Source organism: Curcuma longa, chromosome 11 (assembly GCF_044706935.1).
Source record: "Curcuma longa cultivar G26 ecotype Majalengka, Jawa Barat chromosome 11, ITB_CL_G26_1.1, whole genome shotgun sequence".
Classification (NCBI taxonomy): Eukaryota; Viridiplantae; Streptophyta; class Magnoliopsida; order Zingiberales; family Zingiberaceae; genus Curcuma; species Curcuma longa.
In genome coordinates this window covers 27,167,923-27,184,156 of record NC_133871.1, presented here as the reverse complement: position 1 = coordinate 27,184,156, position 16,234 = coordinate 27,167,923, and the positions used below count along the sequence as shown (strand labels likewise).

The 16,234-nt window shown below is 34.9% G+C and overlaps 2 protein-coding genes across 4 annotated transcripts; both read left to right on the top strand.

The window, feature by feature from the left end:
* Positions 1–2,235: 2,235 nt before the first annotated feature.
* LOC141840410 (large ribosomal subunit protein eL8y) lies at positions 2,236–6,062 on the top strand. The gene is made up of 7 exons (XM_074728387.1): positions 2,236–2,307; positions 2,395–2,442; positions 2,522–2,723; positions 5,082–5,251; positions 5,353–5,481; positions 5,582–5,674; positions 5,757–6,062. The coding sequence occupies exons 1-7, from the start codon at positions 2,305–2,307 to the stop codon at positions 5,886–5,888; spliced, it is 777 nt and encodes a 258-aa protein (XP_074584488.1). The 5' UTR covers positions 2,236–2,304; the 3' UTR covers positions 5,889–6,062.
* Positions 6,063–6,807: 745 nt separating this feature from the next.
* LOC141840409 (peptidyl-prolyl cis-trans isomerase CYP40-like) lies at positions 6,808–15,873 on the top strand. Of its 3 annotated transcripts, none has more exons than XR_012602739.1 (10): positions 6,808–7,120; positions 11,131–11,631; positions 11,904–11,991; positions 12,094–12,146; positions 14,078–14,182; positions 14,910–14,985; positions 15,093–15,130; positions 15,198–15,278; positions 15,400–15,503; positions 15,571–15,873. XR_012602739.1 is itself a non-coding variant. In XM_074728386.1 (10 exons), exons 1-9 carry the CDS (start codon positions 6,902–6,904, stop codon positions 15,491–15,493), a joined length of 1,266 nt encoding a protein of 421 aa, XP_074584487.1. In that variant the 5' UTR covers positions 6,810–6,901; the 3' UTR covers positions 15,494–15,503; positions 15,571–15,873. The 3 variants fall into 3 exon arrangements, 1 of the variants encoding a protein (XP_074584487.1); XR_012602740.1 differs by having other exon boundaries at positions 15,568–15,873; XM_074728386.1 differs by having other exon boundaries at positions 6,810–7,120; positions 15,198–15,289.
* Positions 15,874–16,234: the final 361 nt, after the last annotated feature.

Sequence of the window (16,234 nt, the reverse complement as noted above, 5' to 3'; positions counted from 1 at the left end):
CAGAAACTATGAAGATTATATGCTTATTGATTTAATCATTATATGCCAATCTAAATCGATTTAATTTTACAATAAGTATAGCTTTGTGTTTTTTGAACTATTTGGACTTATATAACATGTTTCGGCAAGAAATAAGATTGCTGAACATGTGAGTTGAGCAAAAAACGACGAAACTTATAATATTTAGATGAGAACATGATACAGGTCGACGTGGTCATTTCGATGCTCAAGTTAAACTTATCAAGAAGTGGAAGCAATGATATTGTAGAATAATAAAGGAAGAAGAAGCAGAAGCCTATGACATGTACCTTTTTTAAAGTTTATATAATTATTTGAAAAAAAATTTCTATGTCAGAGCAAATGAGGAAATCAAATCGACAATTAGTAATCTTTCCATTCACTTGACACCATGTGTTTGATGATGAACATATGAAGGACAAACTCTCACAATTGTAAATCGCTTCTCCATTTACATAGCGCCATGTATTATGGAATCAGTTGTTGTTTGTGAGTCAAAGTAGGGTGTAGCTAAACGATAGATAAGAAAATAAAGTAGATGTGGAGTGGTCTTGAAGATCAGAATATTTGGGTTGAGTTGCCGAGACTAAGATGTCTTGACTGGATTTTTAGAGTGGGGGGGGGGGGGGGGGATTAAAATCCTAACTGAGACGAAGAATCTTAGTCCTTTGAAATCAATAAGTAGACAAGGATCATATTATTTTAGAGTCAATATATACTGCCTGAGTCCTCTAAATTTAAATCAAGTTGAAGGAGAAATTAGGATGGTTGTTTTGATTTCTTTCTATATTTGATTTTGATCTTCACCTAAGTTTGACCAATACATTGAAAATCTTGATTCTGCCATATGTAGCCAACCTCTCCATCCACTTGATGCTATCTATTTTGAATAGTTTGATAGATAGCTTCTTATTATACAAATCTAAATTGATTTAATTGCATAACCACTTCTCCATTCACATAACCATAAAACCTGGTCTATTGCCTGAGAACCACAAAAACGAGGGCTTGCGAAAACTAAGGCACTGGACTTCACTATTGACTTAGGATTTCATCAAACAACAGGAAATATGATTTGTTATATTTTGAGCATCTTTTTAAACACATATTAAAGATAATTTAAAGCAATGATTTTATTTTAAAATAAATAGCTGCTATAAAGCTGTGTTCAAATTTAAAAAATTATTAAAATTAGTTTAGAAGGAATATATAATGGTAGTCATATTAATATACGATTTACCAATATCAATATATATCACATCCACCACATATTTAAAAAAATATTAACATTCATATTTATTTGGTCATGTATTTTTAACATTAATATATTGATATTTTCATTAATTGTGATCATTGAACACCATTTTAATGTATATGTGTATTATAATACTAATTGATTATAAATACAAACATCTTTATTTATTAATTACAAAAATTTGAAAACCGAATAAATGAACATCGTTTTTAATTCTGTTATAACACCGGTTAATTCGATTAGTAAATATAAACCGAATATTAATTAAATTAAAAAAATCCTTATAAATTTTAAGAAAATAAATAATAAATCTTGAATGTTTTAAATGAAAAAAATTCTAATTGGTTAATAAAGTTGTCGGTTCAGTGCATTCAATATTTAATTGGGCATTAGTTTATTCGATTTTCGATTTATTCAGTTCGGTTCGGTTCGATTTTAAAATACTCACCCCTGAATATAAACGTGAATGTTTTAATGACTATTGTTTAAATTTGTCCCAGTGCATTAAATATTTAATTGGGATTGGTCTGGTCTAAATAATATGTTGCACTTTGATTATGTGAATAGCGTTATGAGAATTCTAAAGCATTTATCTCAAGATTATAAAAATAAAAGAGATATGAAAACAATTATCAAATTGAACAATCTCATAAAATTCATGTAACGATAGAAATGACACACAACTACTAAATGAGAACGAAATGAGCTAACTTATCTAAATTAAATCAATATTAAATAAATTATAAATTTAAAAAAATCGAGATACAATTTAATTTATATGAGTTATTGGCTCAAGCAACGGGAAGTCACATCTTCCTCTACTATCCTTCAAGGTAAACAGAGCGAGTTTTTGGGCTTCCTTGAAGATTATTGGACCCATGGGCTTTCCTTCCTATGCAACTACCTTTCCCCTTAAAAAAGCATGCATAGCGCGTGACTCGAACATAAAACCCTAGCTCTTTATAAGAGGATCATCTTGGTTTCTTCCTCGACGCCTCCTCGACGCCGTCTCTACTACAAGCCGAGAGGAAATGGTTTGTTGTCCTCCTCCTCTGCTTTGATTCTTTTGGCTTTGTTTTGGAGATTAATGAACTCCCTATGTGTAATTGTTCGTGTTATAGGCTCCAAAAAGAGGTGAGAAGGCGCCAGTTCCAGCGAAGAAGAAACATGTAAATTTCCCTTTCTTGTTAACATGCGTATTGTTTGAAATTTGGATCTTGGTGCTGATTAGTGGTATTTGGACAACAGGAGAAGGTTGTGAATCCTCTGTTTGAGAAGCGTCCGAAACAGTTCGGAATCGGAGGGGCATTGCCACCGAAGAAGGACCTGCACAGGTTCGTGAAATGGCCGAAGGTTGTCAGGATCCAGAGGCAGAAAAGGATACTGAAGCAGCGGCTGAAGGTTCCTCCGGCTCTGAACCAGTTCACGCGGACTTTGGATAAGAACCTCGGTGATTTTAAATTCTCACTCTTTGCTAATGCGTTATATCTATTTTTAACTGCTACGCATGCATGCTGCGAGCCTGCGAACTTCCTTTTATGCTAAAGTGCGTAAGATCAGTTTGTTAAACATCATTCCTTCCCTGGGTTTATGTTTGTGCTCTTACATGAATTAGTTATTTGGCCACTTTGGGAGTAAAAAAAAACTATGAAGATGTTTACTTGTTTTACGTTTCGCCATTTTCTGCTGGCTAACTGCTTTATTGCTTAGACAACTATAGAGATGTTCAGTCATGTAGTTTGTTTGATCAAATTGCCTATGCAGTGCAGGTAGCCTGGTAGATTACTAGAGTATGTTAATTGTTAAATGTCAATGCGCGCTACTGTCAACTTTTAATGCTTTATCAATGTACGATATGTTGGTATTAGTAAGTTGGTTAGTATGCCCCTTTGGTAATCATGAAATTACAGAGGGTTAATATCTGAATCTATCTTATGCTTTGAGTGAATTTTCGAAAAGCATTACAATATTTCAAATTTGTAAAATCTATAATATGCTTTAATCTCACTAACAAACCTATCACCCATTGCCATCCATCTGTGGTTAATTTACTGAAGTGACATTGATGTGTACAACACCAACTCAGGTAATATAGCTACATCACCTACCAACTCAAAAACTATTAATTATTATTTTTTTAAAAAAATTTATGATTAAAAATGCTAATTCATGACACTCAGTCCCCACGATGCATGCTTTTTTGCTTAGCTTCCTGTCCATCTACACTTGCCTTTTGGTAAATCGGCAATGACTATGAGAGTTTCAGTTGTCAATGCTGTATGGTGCATTATGGTTGGATGGTCAACGGCAATAACAACAGGGGTTGAATTTTGGAGGTGTTTGAGGATGTTCTTCATGATGGTGATCTACCCTATGTTTTTTGGGGCAAGGCAATGATTGGGTTGCAAGTGTGATTTTCACATAATTCAATTCCAGTGAGGGTAATAAAGATAGATAATATGATTGGATTGAGGATGGAGATGAAAAAGTTGACAATGACAATATTTCTGTTTTTGATCCTGTCTTTGGGCATTTTATGATACATTTTGTTTTGTTCATTTTTCACTGAAATTTTAGAAGAAGTAAAATCTGCCAAGTTTTGGTTTTTTATTAATCCTTCCCAAGTCACGAGATTGTGCTTCTCGCCTTGTACTTTTGGACACAAGACAGTTGCTCTTCTGTATACTTTCCCTCCTCATTCACCTTCTCACCTTGTCCTTTTGGACACAAGACAGTTGCTTTTCTGATACTTGCCCTCCTCCTCCACCTTCTCACGTTGCACTTTTGGACACAAGACAGTTGCTCCTCTGTGTACTTGCCCTACGCATCCACCTTCTTCATGGGTCACATTAAGGTTTTGTATCTTTTGCTCTCATTAAGAAAAAAAGTCAAAATATTCTGTGTCACTCTCATCACCACTTGAGCCTGTGCGTTCACTTGTACTATATACCTAAATTAGTGGAGCCAACACCTGAGCTACCTCCATTTGGTTCTAAGGATTTTGGGCTTTAATTTCCTTTTTTTTTTAAAAAATAATAGTAGTTGAGTTGGCAGATGATGTAGCTCATCTGTTTGAGTTCTGATGCTGCCATGTCAGCAGCATCTTAGCAAGTCAATTAGTGGGTATAGACTATTAAATTTGTTACTGAAAATCTAAACCATACTATAATTTTGACACGTTTGAAATGTTATGATCTTAAAAAATTAATGAAAAATTTGTTTAAATTTATATACTAATCAATTTATGGATGATATAGATACACATGAGGAAGCTTGATTATTTATGTTGGAAAATGACAAAAAGATGAGATCATTTGGAGGTCTTCTTTGCTAATGAAAGCGTTGTTTTCTTTCTTTGCCTTTGTGCAGCTGAGATCTAGCACATGTTAGATGAACTACTTTTAATTTAGTAAAACTCATAATATACTTTTATTTTCCTTTTCTGAATCCATCTTTGTTCCATTAAAACTCTTGAATAGTTGGGACTCAACTACTCTTAAGTTGATTCTCATTCTTTGGATTTCTCAGGGATGCTTCTCATTTTTGTATCTGCCAGTGAAAAAAATCTTACGTGTCTGTTTATATATTAAAGCATTACTCATATTTCTAGTGGGTCTCCATCTTATATTCAAGTGTTATGCTGAATATTTCTTGTACTGTCAGCTTAGTTTGTAGACTACTTGACTTACCTGTTAGCTTTATTTCTAAATATTTTTCTCTTGGCTAGATTTGATTTTTTATGTTTTAGATTGGGTTTCACTCTAAAAGAAGACTGATCAATCTAATACTTATCATTTTTGTTCTGCAGCGACAAATCTTTTTAAATTGCTTTTGAAGTACAGGCCTGAAGATCGAGCTGCAAAGAAGGAAAGGCTTCTGAAGAGGGCACAAGCTGAGGCAGAGGGAAAGACTGTTGAGTCAAAGAAACCAATTGTCGTGAAGTATGGGCTCAATCATGTCACTTACCTTATCGAACAGGTATTTTTCTTTGCTATCCTCCCTAACTTCAATACTAGATAAACAATATGTAATTATTATTTAGAATGTTGACAATGTGAGCTTCAACTTATATATCACAGAACAAGGCCCAGTTGGTTGTGATCGCGCATGATGTGGACCCAATTGAGCTTGTTGTTTGGTTGCCAGCCTTATGCAGGAAGATGGAAATTCCCTACTGTATTGTCAAAGGGAAATCCCGTCTTGGAGCGGTTAGTATCCTCTCTTTAGTCTTGACAATCTTCTAAACCTTAAACTGGAACCAACATATCCTTATTTGCTTTTGAACCTAATATATCAATTTGTTGACAGATCGTCCATAAGAAAACTGCATCAGTTTTATGTCTGACTACTGTTAAGAATGAAGACAAATTGGAATTTAGCAAAATCCTTGAAGCTATCAAGGTGAATAGAATAGTTGAAATTTACCTGATTGTGATAGCTGTATGCATCGTAGAATGCCTATGCTGACTTTTAGATTCTTCAGGCCAACTTCAACGACAAATTTGATGAGATCAGGAGGAAGTGGGGTGGTGGAATCATGGGCTCCAAATCCCAGGCTAAAGCAAAGGCCAAAGAGAAGCTGCTAGCAAAGGAAGCTGTTCAGAGAATGACCTAATCTTCTTTACCTATCTAGAGTATATTTCGTGTTACCCTAGACATCATGTTGTAGGATGTTTCTCAATTCTGTAGGTGGAGTGAGGAATCATGGAATTTTATTGGTACGTGGAGTTTCAGTTTCTTGGAACTTTGGAGTTTCCTTATTTGATAACTAGTCTCTTTCCTTGTATTCCATTGAAATGCATACTGTGGTTAATTCTATGTGGTTGCCCTCCTTCATGTTTGTTGATGAAGCCGTACGGTGCCAAGAATTTGAGTTAAAGCAGACTGTGCCTTCTGTTGTAAGCCGGCATTCTCCTCCATCCACGCCCTGCACGCTACCGCGCAACATCTAACTGATCAAACTCGCCTGTAATTGCATTGTTCAGTAACCTTTTGGTCGGATGCAGTTGGTCTCGTGCAGTTGCGTATGGAATCAATGGGCGTTACAAAACAGAGTGAAAAAGATACGAGCGCTGCAAGCAGTTACGCCTAGCAACGTAATTGTCCTTCAATCTGCTGGTGGCTCAGACATTGTTAATAGGTTGCTAATCTGCTCGCTGCCTTGGTGGCCTCCTCTTCCCTGTCGAGGACAAATTGCAGCGCTTTTCATAAGCTTGTCGGGTCAGAACATAAATTAAAATCTGCCATAATTTAATTTCACCGAAAACAGAGCGACCGCAAAATAAAAGAAAAAAAAAAGAATAAATAAATCGTAACGTCAAAATGCATGGATGATTCCAGAAGAAGCCAGGCTAAAGAAATCTGTTGCAGGCTCTTTGCGCAGGCCATTCCGCAATGGGTCCCCACATGGGGACCACCTGCACCAAGATAATCATAATAATTACGCAGCAGAGGAGTACCCATGCCCCATATTTAGTTCATGCATTTAAAAGGACCGCACCTCTATTTTTTTTCCTGGCCTTTTTGACGAGTGAGTTTGAATTGAGTAAAGCGAGCGGCCGTTTCTCGCGAGGGGAGGAGGATTAGCCGATTCGGAGCGGAGCTGAGGTTAGGGTTTCTTGGGCGAGGATGGAGATGGAGGGGCGCGATGCTGACTCCGCGGCGGCGGCGGAGGGGAAGAGGAATCCTCGGTGTTACATGGACGTCAGCATCGGCGGGGAGATGGAGGGGCGGATCGTGGTGGAGCTCTTCGCCGACGTGGTTCCGAGGACGGCGGAGAACTTTAGGGCGTTGTGCACCGGGGAGAAGGGCATCGGCCCTAACACCGGCGTTCCGCTCCACTTCAAGGTGAGCGCTGCCGCCTTTCTAACCTATCTGTATGCGGTCTACCGCTACCTGCTTCCATTTCTCTTGCTCTGTCTTGTTTGCCCTTGGAGTTGGCATATTTGTCGTATTTGTCGCCTGTTTCTTGGGGTCTTGGTGGGGATATTCTTGTCTTTTTGTTTGAAATTGGACCGGGTTGACCGTAGTCTTGGCATTTGGTTAATATTCGAAGACTTGGACGATGTTGTTTATTTTTGGCCCGATCTTTTTGTTTTTTTCCCCTTTATTCTTCTTATCGAGTTTCATATCTGGTTGTTTACGGGATGTAAATCTACGGATGTATAGTAAAGCGAATTTCCGTGTGAATCACACCATCCTTTTTCAGCTGTAGATATGTTGTCGCCTAAGTTTTTGATCAAGATCGCTGAGGCTTTAATTAACTATTACCAAATTTAAATATCTTCCATGTATGTTAACTCTATTATAAGACGTGATAAAAAAACTGAAGGATTCTTTCAACTAAATTCTATGTATACAACAAGGGAAAGACATAATTTGACTTTTGCTATTTGTCTTCCTACCATCTTTTAATACAACTCTAGAATGATTCTTTAGCTTTACATTCTGCCTATTTTTATTTTAGGTTTAAAAAATAGGCACATATATTTATGATTTGGCAAATCGTTTCTGTTTGTGGGTGTTCAACAACGTGAATATTTGAATATTATTTCATTTGAAACTCATTAATTCTTGCCCAGAAATCCTGACTTTGAAGCTATAATCCAGGATTTGACATCGCAATGATTATGTAGATGTAACATTCTCTATGAACATTATCTTCATATTGATCAGTGTTTTTAGAGGTTTTCAATGACAAAAAAGAGGCTTTACTTTCATCCTTGATGCTTTTTAACACTGTGAAGGAGGAAGATCAAGTCAACGATGAGGTAGTATAGACTAGAGAGTCCAGCCACACCAAGGAGAAGCTGTCTTCATACAAGCATTTCAACAATAAGAGAGAAAGGGGGGAATTATGAAGGAATCCACTTTCGAGAGACTGAGAAGGAATCCAACTTACTCTAAACATACAAAGAAATTCATCTTTAAAGAAAAAGCTAATTCATTTATTCCAAACTATCATCATTTGAAACATCTATGATGAGACTGTTATATACATAGGCAAACTCAGAGTATAAACAGAGTTAATGATTAAGAAAACTCGTGCCTATGCAACTCAAATACTCATTTCAAAACAATAAAAAATTCTAGCTACCAGAACAAGCATGCTTGTACTTCTGCATGCAAAATATTCCCTATTGCCACTTTTTCAGATGTTTGACAAGGACCATCTTGGCTCACTTTCAAAATTTATAGTATCACCATCATACAATTCTTTCCCACTACTTCACTTGCGTAGTGGTAAACAAATCATGTTTTTACTAAAAATTATTCACCACTCGATTTAGAACACCTGGTCGTGCTTATTGGAAAAAGTATACACTTGAAGAAATTTGATCCAATTCTTCAAATAAGAAATAACATAAGCCTTCCTAGAGCCTTCTGATTTCATAACAAATCAAAATTTTAAAAGAAATCAACTATCCCATTCTTTATAAGATTTGGGGCTACATAAGTTTGGAAGAGTCTAGGGTTATCTTTATTCCATCTTTAACAAAAGAGTCAGTATCCTTCTTTTGATCATCATGCATAAAGTATGCCATGCCATACTTTATTTTTGTAATGAATGTGAATGGAAAATCAATAAGACAATGTTTATTGATTTTTAGTTCTTTGACCTTTTGAAGCTAAGAAAAATTTATTGGGTATAGGGTGCTCCGCCTCCTTGAGCATAATTTCTCTATCATAATTTTAGCTGCATATTCATACAACTTCATCATTGATGATACCATAAACTTTGCCATGAGAAATCACTCTAGTATGGAAAATGTAGTTGTGAAGACAATCATTATCATCTTGAATTAGAGAAAATTTCAAAGCTTGATGAGCAAAAAAAGTTTCACAATTATGATAATACACGAGATTACCCACTTAAAGCTCTCATCATACTTTGAAGTCACATCATATGTAGATTCTTTTTCAAGTGATTCTTCTATAATAGTGATTTTTTTTTCTTTTTGAATAATATGAAATAGTATAACCATAGATTTTTCATTTGAAACATTCCATGGATGCCCATATATATCTCTTGATTGTGGTAGGCTTATCAGGCTTAGAAGGATAAGTAGTCTTGGGGCTGGGGAACTTTGTGCTTTATGAAACACTTCCATGAACAAAGATTGAGGCTCACCAACATTCATAAGCCATTGAGCCATCTTTTGCCTTGAGTTGTTTCTCCACTTCTGTAGCCAACATAAGAATATCATTTTAAGAATAACAAAGTTGAACATTGATGACAAACTGCTCTTTTGCCTTAAATATGTAAGATAACACACTATTTATTCCATTGGCTTGGAAATGCTATATTTGATCATAAGTTGATAGAACTCCTTTGTGCGTTCTCCAACAAAACAGAGGACAACACTGAGGTTAGTGATTTGCAAATAGTTCTTTGGTAAGAATTTTTCTTGTAATTTTTATTCATTTTCTATCATGTTCTATTGAGTAGCTTGCTTTCTTGAGCTCTTCGATGTTTGAGATGTTCCCACCAAATAGAAGAATGGTTAGTAAATTTGATAACAAGTAGGATCATTTGGTACATCCTTGTAATCAAAGACTCACTCAATGGAGCTGAACTAATCTATAAAAAGATGTAGATGAATTCTATCCTTCAAAATCAAGGATTTTCAGTCTGAAATTAAATTTTCATTGAAATTTATTTCATCTTCTAGTACATTGTCAGGAAAGAGCTTCTTAATCATGTGATACTTCATTTGTAGCAACATGAAAGGGGTTATCCCCATTATCTTTATCATTTCGATCTTGAAGCTTTGGAACATTTTGAGCAACAACATTCCCAAAGTTCAGCTTATCCACTTAGTTTCGCTATCTTTACATCATGCAAATTACGTTCATGAGTTGTTGGAAGATTGAGGTCGAATCCATTATACAAGACACTTTTGGAGAAGCACACTTATCCACTTAGTTTCACTATCTTTACATAATGCAAATCATGTTCATGGATCCTTGGAAGATTGAGGTCGGATCTATTATGTTTAGCCATCCGCCCTAGGTTCTGATACTAAATAGTATGGACATCCAATGAAGGAGGAAAATGAAATTGATGATTAGTAGTCACGCTACACTAAATAGACCAAACACATTAAGGATTTTTTTTTCCTTTATACCAAGAAGACAGTAAGGGGATAATTATAAATTAATATGCCTTACTCGGTAGACATAAAAAAACCATCTTCAAAACGAAGTTAAACTAATTCATTCATCCCATATGATCCAAAAATTCTACAATGTGGCTTATAGACTTGTGAAAATTTAGAGAACAACAAAAAGAGTAGATTTAACAAAAGTTGTATCAATGCAACAAAATACCATTATAATAAAAATTCCCAATTAGAAAAATAGACATTTGCATGTTTACATGAAACCATGGCAACTTTTTCCCACATTTGACTATCGTGACGTAGCTTGGGTATTTTTCATGGTTTACTTAGATTGTCATGTTGAACTTTATGATTAGAGAGATCAGAGAGTGGTGGGATCAAAGGGTTTGGTGTTGAATGCTTGGAAAGTCAAGAAGTCATGTTGATAGCTTCTGCTTCATATTACTTTTCATATACAAAACTATTTGCTTGTGATTGTATGGTCCATCTTTCTTTTCTTCGGTAAAAACTCAGAATCCATAAACACTATGGCTTTGGAGTTAATGTGATGTTTGCTTATTTGAGTAAAAGTTGTGACATACATTGTTGAAAATTTCCAAACATTGTTTTTTTTGCATGTATGAAATATATTATAGTTTGAAAACGCCAATTACCTGCTGTTTCAAACCATAATATTACCATTTTTAAAATTATTCATATTACTCAACTCGTTCTTATTTTTATTGTTAATTTCAGGGATCTTGTTTTCATCGGATTATCAAGGGTTTCATGATTCAAGGAGGAGATATATCTGCTGGCGATGGAACTGGAGGAGAATCCATTTATGGACTTAAGTTTGAGGATGAGAATTTCATAATGAAACATGAAAGAAAAGGAATGCTCTCAATGGCCAATTCTGGTCCTAACACAAACGGGTCTCAATTCTTTATTACTACAACTCGAACGTCTCATCTAGATGGAAAACATGTTGTATTCGGGAAGGTGCTTAAGGGCATGGGAGTGGTTCGTTCAATTGAGCACACTCCTGTTGGTGATGCTGATTATCCTACCATGGATGTCGTGATTACTGATTGTGGAGAACTTCCTGAGAAAGCTGATGACGGTGTAACAAATTTTTTCAAAGATGGTGACTCGTACCCTGATTGGCCAATTGATGTAGATGGCAAGCCAACTGAGGTTTCTTGGTGGATGGATGCTGTGGAGGCTGCCAAGATATTTGGAAACAACTATTTCAAGGTGGAACTTGATACTGCTGCTCATTCACGAGCTATTTGTTTTTTAGCACGATTTTTTGTTTAAGAATGAATGTCTTAATTACCCTTCTCAGTTTTCTTTTTTTGTTTTATTTGGAATATTATAATGGATGTTTCATGATCCTCACCCAGCTTGCATAACTGTTAGTATGGTGGTCCCACAATCTATGGTACCTTTGGAGTTTACGGGACATATCGATTCTTCTAATTGCTCTAATATGCTGCTTCAACATTGTTGCTTTCACAACCTTGCAGAAACAAGATTACAAGATGGCGCTTAGAAAATACAGGAAAGCTTTGCGCTACTTGGATGTATGCTGGGAAAAAGAAGAGATCAATGAAGGCAAGAAATTCTCTTAAAGAATTATTTAGTGCTATTAAACCTGTTATTGGTGTTTTTCTCCCAATTGTTTACTCTTTGTTCTGTTCATATTGGATTTGGCAGAGAAGAGTTCATTGTTGAGGAAGACAAAGTCCATCATATTGACAAATAGTTCTGTAAGTCGATTTCTAATTATTCGTGCAAGATTATTTATTTATTTTTCCAGTGTGCGTGGCGTGGTTGTGTTATGTTGTTTTATTTACCATTTTGCAATTTCGTTATCAAGTTTGTTGGCAGCGTCCTGCTTATGTTTACATTCTGCTTAAAAGTATTTTGCCTTTCTTGCAATCCTAGTAATGCATTGTGGAGGATAACTGATACATTCTGGAAAATATTTGTTTTGTGATTCAATCCTTTATTGATAGATTTGTTACTAAACGACCATTCTATGTTTCTTCGTTAGAGATCTGAGGAAAATTTTGATCTCATCCTTTGAGATCCTACACAAGTTCACTTTCATTTACTTTTACCTTTTGGGCAATTCTTTTAATTTGTTGCTTTCTCATCAATTGGAGAGGTAGAACCACCAATCATGTTCTATTCTTCTTCAATTATTTTCTTTTAAGTTTATTTAATTTTAGGGTTCCATCACGTAGTTATTTTCTTTGAAATAAATACTTGTAGCTATATTAAGCCACATTTGGTTCATCAAAAGTTTATTCTTTAAGAAACTAAAAATTATAAAATGAAAATCTTGATTATTATTTATTAGAATACTATAAACTTCTTTGCTATGACCATTGAATGTACCAACTAGCATAGCATGGGCAAAACATCTCGCTTTGCCTACAGACATGCCAAACTTGTTCGAATCAACCAAATGTACTCAATGTTTAGGAACTTGTGAACATCCGACAAGGTCTTGTGACTTCTGTGAACATTGCAACGACTTTAGATAGTTCTCATGAGGCTTTTATGCACTGACAACGATTACAATGATGTTGGAGAGTTTGAGCAAGGCTTTTGCAAAGCTGACACTATTGCAACAACATCCAATCCTTCATGCTAGGATTCATGGGCTTCACATGGATGGTGACAAGGTGGGATACTCCCATGAGTTAACCATGATAAAATCTAGACTAGGATTTGCAACTACAACTACGATAAGCTAATAGCTTCTTCTCTCTTTTTTTTCTTTTGACCTTCATCTCCTCATTGCTCATCACTATCTTTGGCACCATGTCTTAATGTGGGTCAGTGAAACACCAACTTAGCTTGTTTGGGTGGGGTAGCAAAATCTTAACTTGGGAACGAATTTCAGACCTTGGTTATGACAACATAGCAATTTTAAAGTAGATGGAAATTGTAATCTTGTTTGATAATCCGAAAGTGTTGTGATTTTTGTAGATTTTTATTTGAAAATGAAAAAATTGCATATGCTTTTGACCAACTTTGTATCTTATTTAATATAATATAAAACTAGAATCAAATTTTATATATTAGTTTTATAATATTTATATATCATCAAATAAGATAAGTTCATTATAGTATATTGTTAGTATTGTGGCATTGCGTATGGGCATATAAAAGTCCACTAACCAAAGAAATGTGGAGAGCCACTGGGCTTTTAATTTTTCATCAGAAAGGGAATTTGAGAAGCAAGAAGTGTTTTGTTGTTTGGTTCATGAAAATTTTCATTTTCAATTTTCATATTCCAATAATTCAAGTTGTTATGAAAAGACTTCTGCACAGTTTTCATTATTGGGAGGATCAATTTACTGAAATATGCCAATATCTTACATTTAACAGTTGTTTCTTCTGCTTGATATATTCAGTCTGGGATACAGTACAGATACTTCCAGTAAATAACCTTTACCGAGTTTATTGATGATTAGCTTACTTTTGATGCATTATCTTAGTATTAAAATGTTCAAAATATTGTTGCTGAATTTGGTAGTTCAAAAAATGGTTGACCTTAGAGCTCAATGGATGAATAAGTTTCATGTATCTGTTCTCAGTTTCTGACAGTCGAGAGTTATGAATTGTCCTATGCTTGTGATCACTATATGATGATTTACTTTCTTTTTCTTTTTTCATATTTTCTTAGGCTTGCAAGTTAAAGTTAGGAGATTTGAAAGGTGCTCTATTAGATGCTGACTTTGCAATACGGGAAAGGGAGGGGAATGCGAAAGCTTATTTCCGGCAAGGGCAGGTTATTCTTGTCTTTCTGATGATTCATATTTATTATGCAAGTATCTCCAAGCTGTATTTTAATTTTCTTGTCTATATCTAAACTGGCCAAACCTTGGAGATGGTACATAGTTTTTTTTTTATAATATGCTGATTACCAAACTGTAGATCTTAATGACCCATAATTCTCAGTATTGTTTGTCTGCTAGGAATTTTTGGAGATTGTAGTTACATGATCTTGCATTAATTGATGTAATAATGATTTAATCTAAAGTGTTTTGTTTGTAACTGCATTTGAACAATCTGTACTAGAGGGAGTGATAAGTTGACTTGGATCTTAGATGTATTCTAGCTTCCTTTTTGCTCTTCTAGTTTGGATATGGAACATGCATTTGCTTGAGATATGAACTATTAGACTGTAACCTTAGCTTGACTTTTGTCTGTGTTGATATTTAGATTCACACAAAAACATGTGTTGATCATGCAGTATGTATTCCTATACAATATGCTGTTCTATATTTATACTCGTTATTTCATGGGTATTTCGGAGGTCTGTTTTATGCATGCTTTACATGTAGGAATACTTATCTTTTGTATTTTACCAAGCACTTAACGGCATTTTATTTGCATGAGTTTACGTAATGCAAGTTACTGGTTTGGACATTCATTTGCTTCATTTTAACCATTTACTTCTTTACAATCTTGACAAATTTAGTACTAAACAAACCATTCCTTTAAAACTCTACAAGGCACACATAGCACTTAACGATGTGGATGCTGCTGTTGAGAGCTTCAGAAAAGCCTTAGAGTTGGAGCCCAATGATGGTACTTATTTTTTTATTTACAATTTTATCAACTTGTACAAAATAAATAAATAAATAAAACCTTTGCTACATAGTGGTTATTGATTTGATTACCTGGCACTTTTCTAGGGGGCATAAAGAAGGAGCTTGCAGCTGCAAAAAAGAAGGTATTTAATCTCTATTTTAAGAGCCATCGGTAAACTCTTTGCCTCTTAATTACTTATTTGCCTGCAGATTGCTGATAGACGAGATCAGGAACGGAAGGCTTATTCCAGGATGTTCCAGCCCTCTGCCAAGTCGGATGCTTCAAACGAGGTGATCCAAATGTTAGATTTCTTAGGTGTAGAAGCATGCTTTTATTCTAATTGAATTCTTCGAAGAAAATCTTCTCTTTGTAATTAAATTAGCTGAGGGTATTCCATTTCCCTATTTGCAGGATAAAATTGTCTGAAAAGTCTGCTCTGAATTTTGTGGACGAATTTCTTAGTACATTTCCTCTATTTGCTTCAAATGTTCCGATCAAAGTTTAGAAAATTTGAGGTACATGATTGTTTACTTGCCAAAAGGTATATTTTTTTTCTTAATCTGATGATACACTTTTCGGCAGGCAGGTATACAAACGGGGAGAAGTCACGGATAACTTGGTACCACGAAAAGGGAAAATATTCCAGACAATTCCTTTTTCCTAAAGTTTTTGACGTTCAACTGTAATTCTGGCATTTTAGTGATGGATAGACGGGTTCCCCAAACATCGAGGACATTTTTGAGTTTCTGGTGATAAAAACTTTTCTCCCGTTGGCACACGTTAAATACATGTAACTTGAACCTTACGGGTCGTACTGGAAGTTAATAGATGTCGCAATCAATAATTTTGGGATTGGATCGTATTCAATATTCCTGTGGTTGTCTATTAATTGAATCGAGCATGGCTTTATTTATTTATGAGGAACATAAAAACGAAATACAATAATCTAAAAAGAAAAATTACTCTGTAAAATTTACATGAAATTATTGAGATAGAAATGTTTTTAATATATTGTCTGTGTTTATAATCATCATCAATGTTTATGTGTTTCAACTATTTAGAGTGTATCATGCAAGAAATTTTCATTTGTTTTTTGAGATTTTTTATTATCTTTTATTTATTTTAAGCAAAATTAATCACTTTATTTTGTTCATTTTTATCTTCTTTAATGTCCGTCTGTTAAAGCTGTCTTTTCGGAATATTAAATAAAACTCAACTAGTCCTGCAGATATTTTACGTGATGCAG

Excerpts from the sequence above, each read along its gene's own strand:
- LOC141840410 (XM_074728387.1), top strand. Across the intron at positions 2,724-5,081 it reads GACTTTGGATAAGAACCTCG|CGACAAATCTTTTTAAATTG; the intron begins GTGATTTTAAAT and ends TTTGTTCTGCAG. Across the intron at positions 5,252-5,352 it reads TCACTTACCTTATCGAACAG|AACAAGGCCCAGTTGGTTGT; the intron begins GTATTTTTCTTT and ends TATATATCACAG.
- LOC141840409 (XM_074728386.1), top strand. The coding sequence starts at position 6,902 with ATGGAGATGGAGGGGCGCGATGCTGACTCCGCGGCGGCGGCGGAGGGG. Across the intron at positions 7,121-11,130 it reads GCGTTCCGCTCCACTTCAAG|GGATCTTGTTTTCATCGGAT; the intron begins GTGAGCGCTGCC and ends TGTTAATTTCAG. Across the intron at positions 12,147-14,077 it reads TCATATTGACAAATAGTTCT|GCTTGCAAGTTAAAGTTAGG; the intron begins GTAAGTCGATTT and ends ATATTTTCTTAG.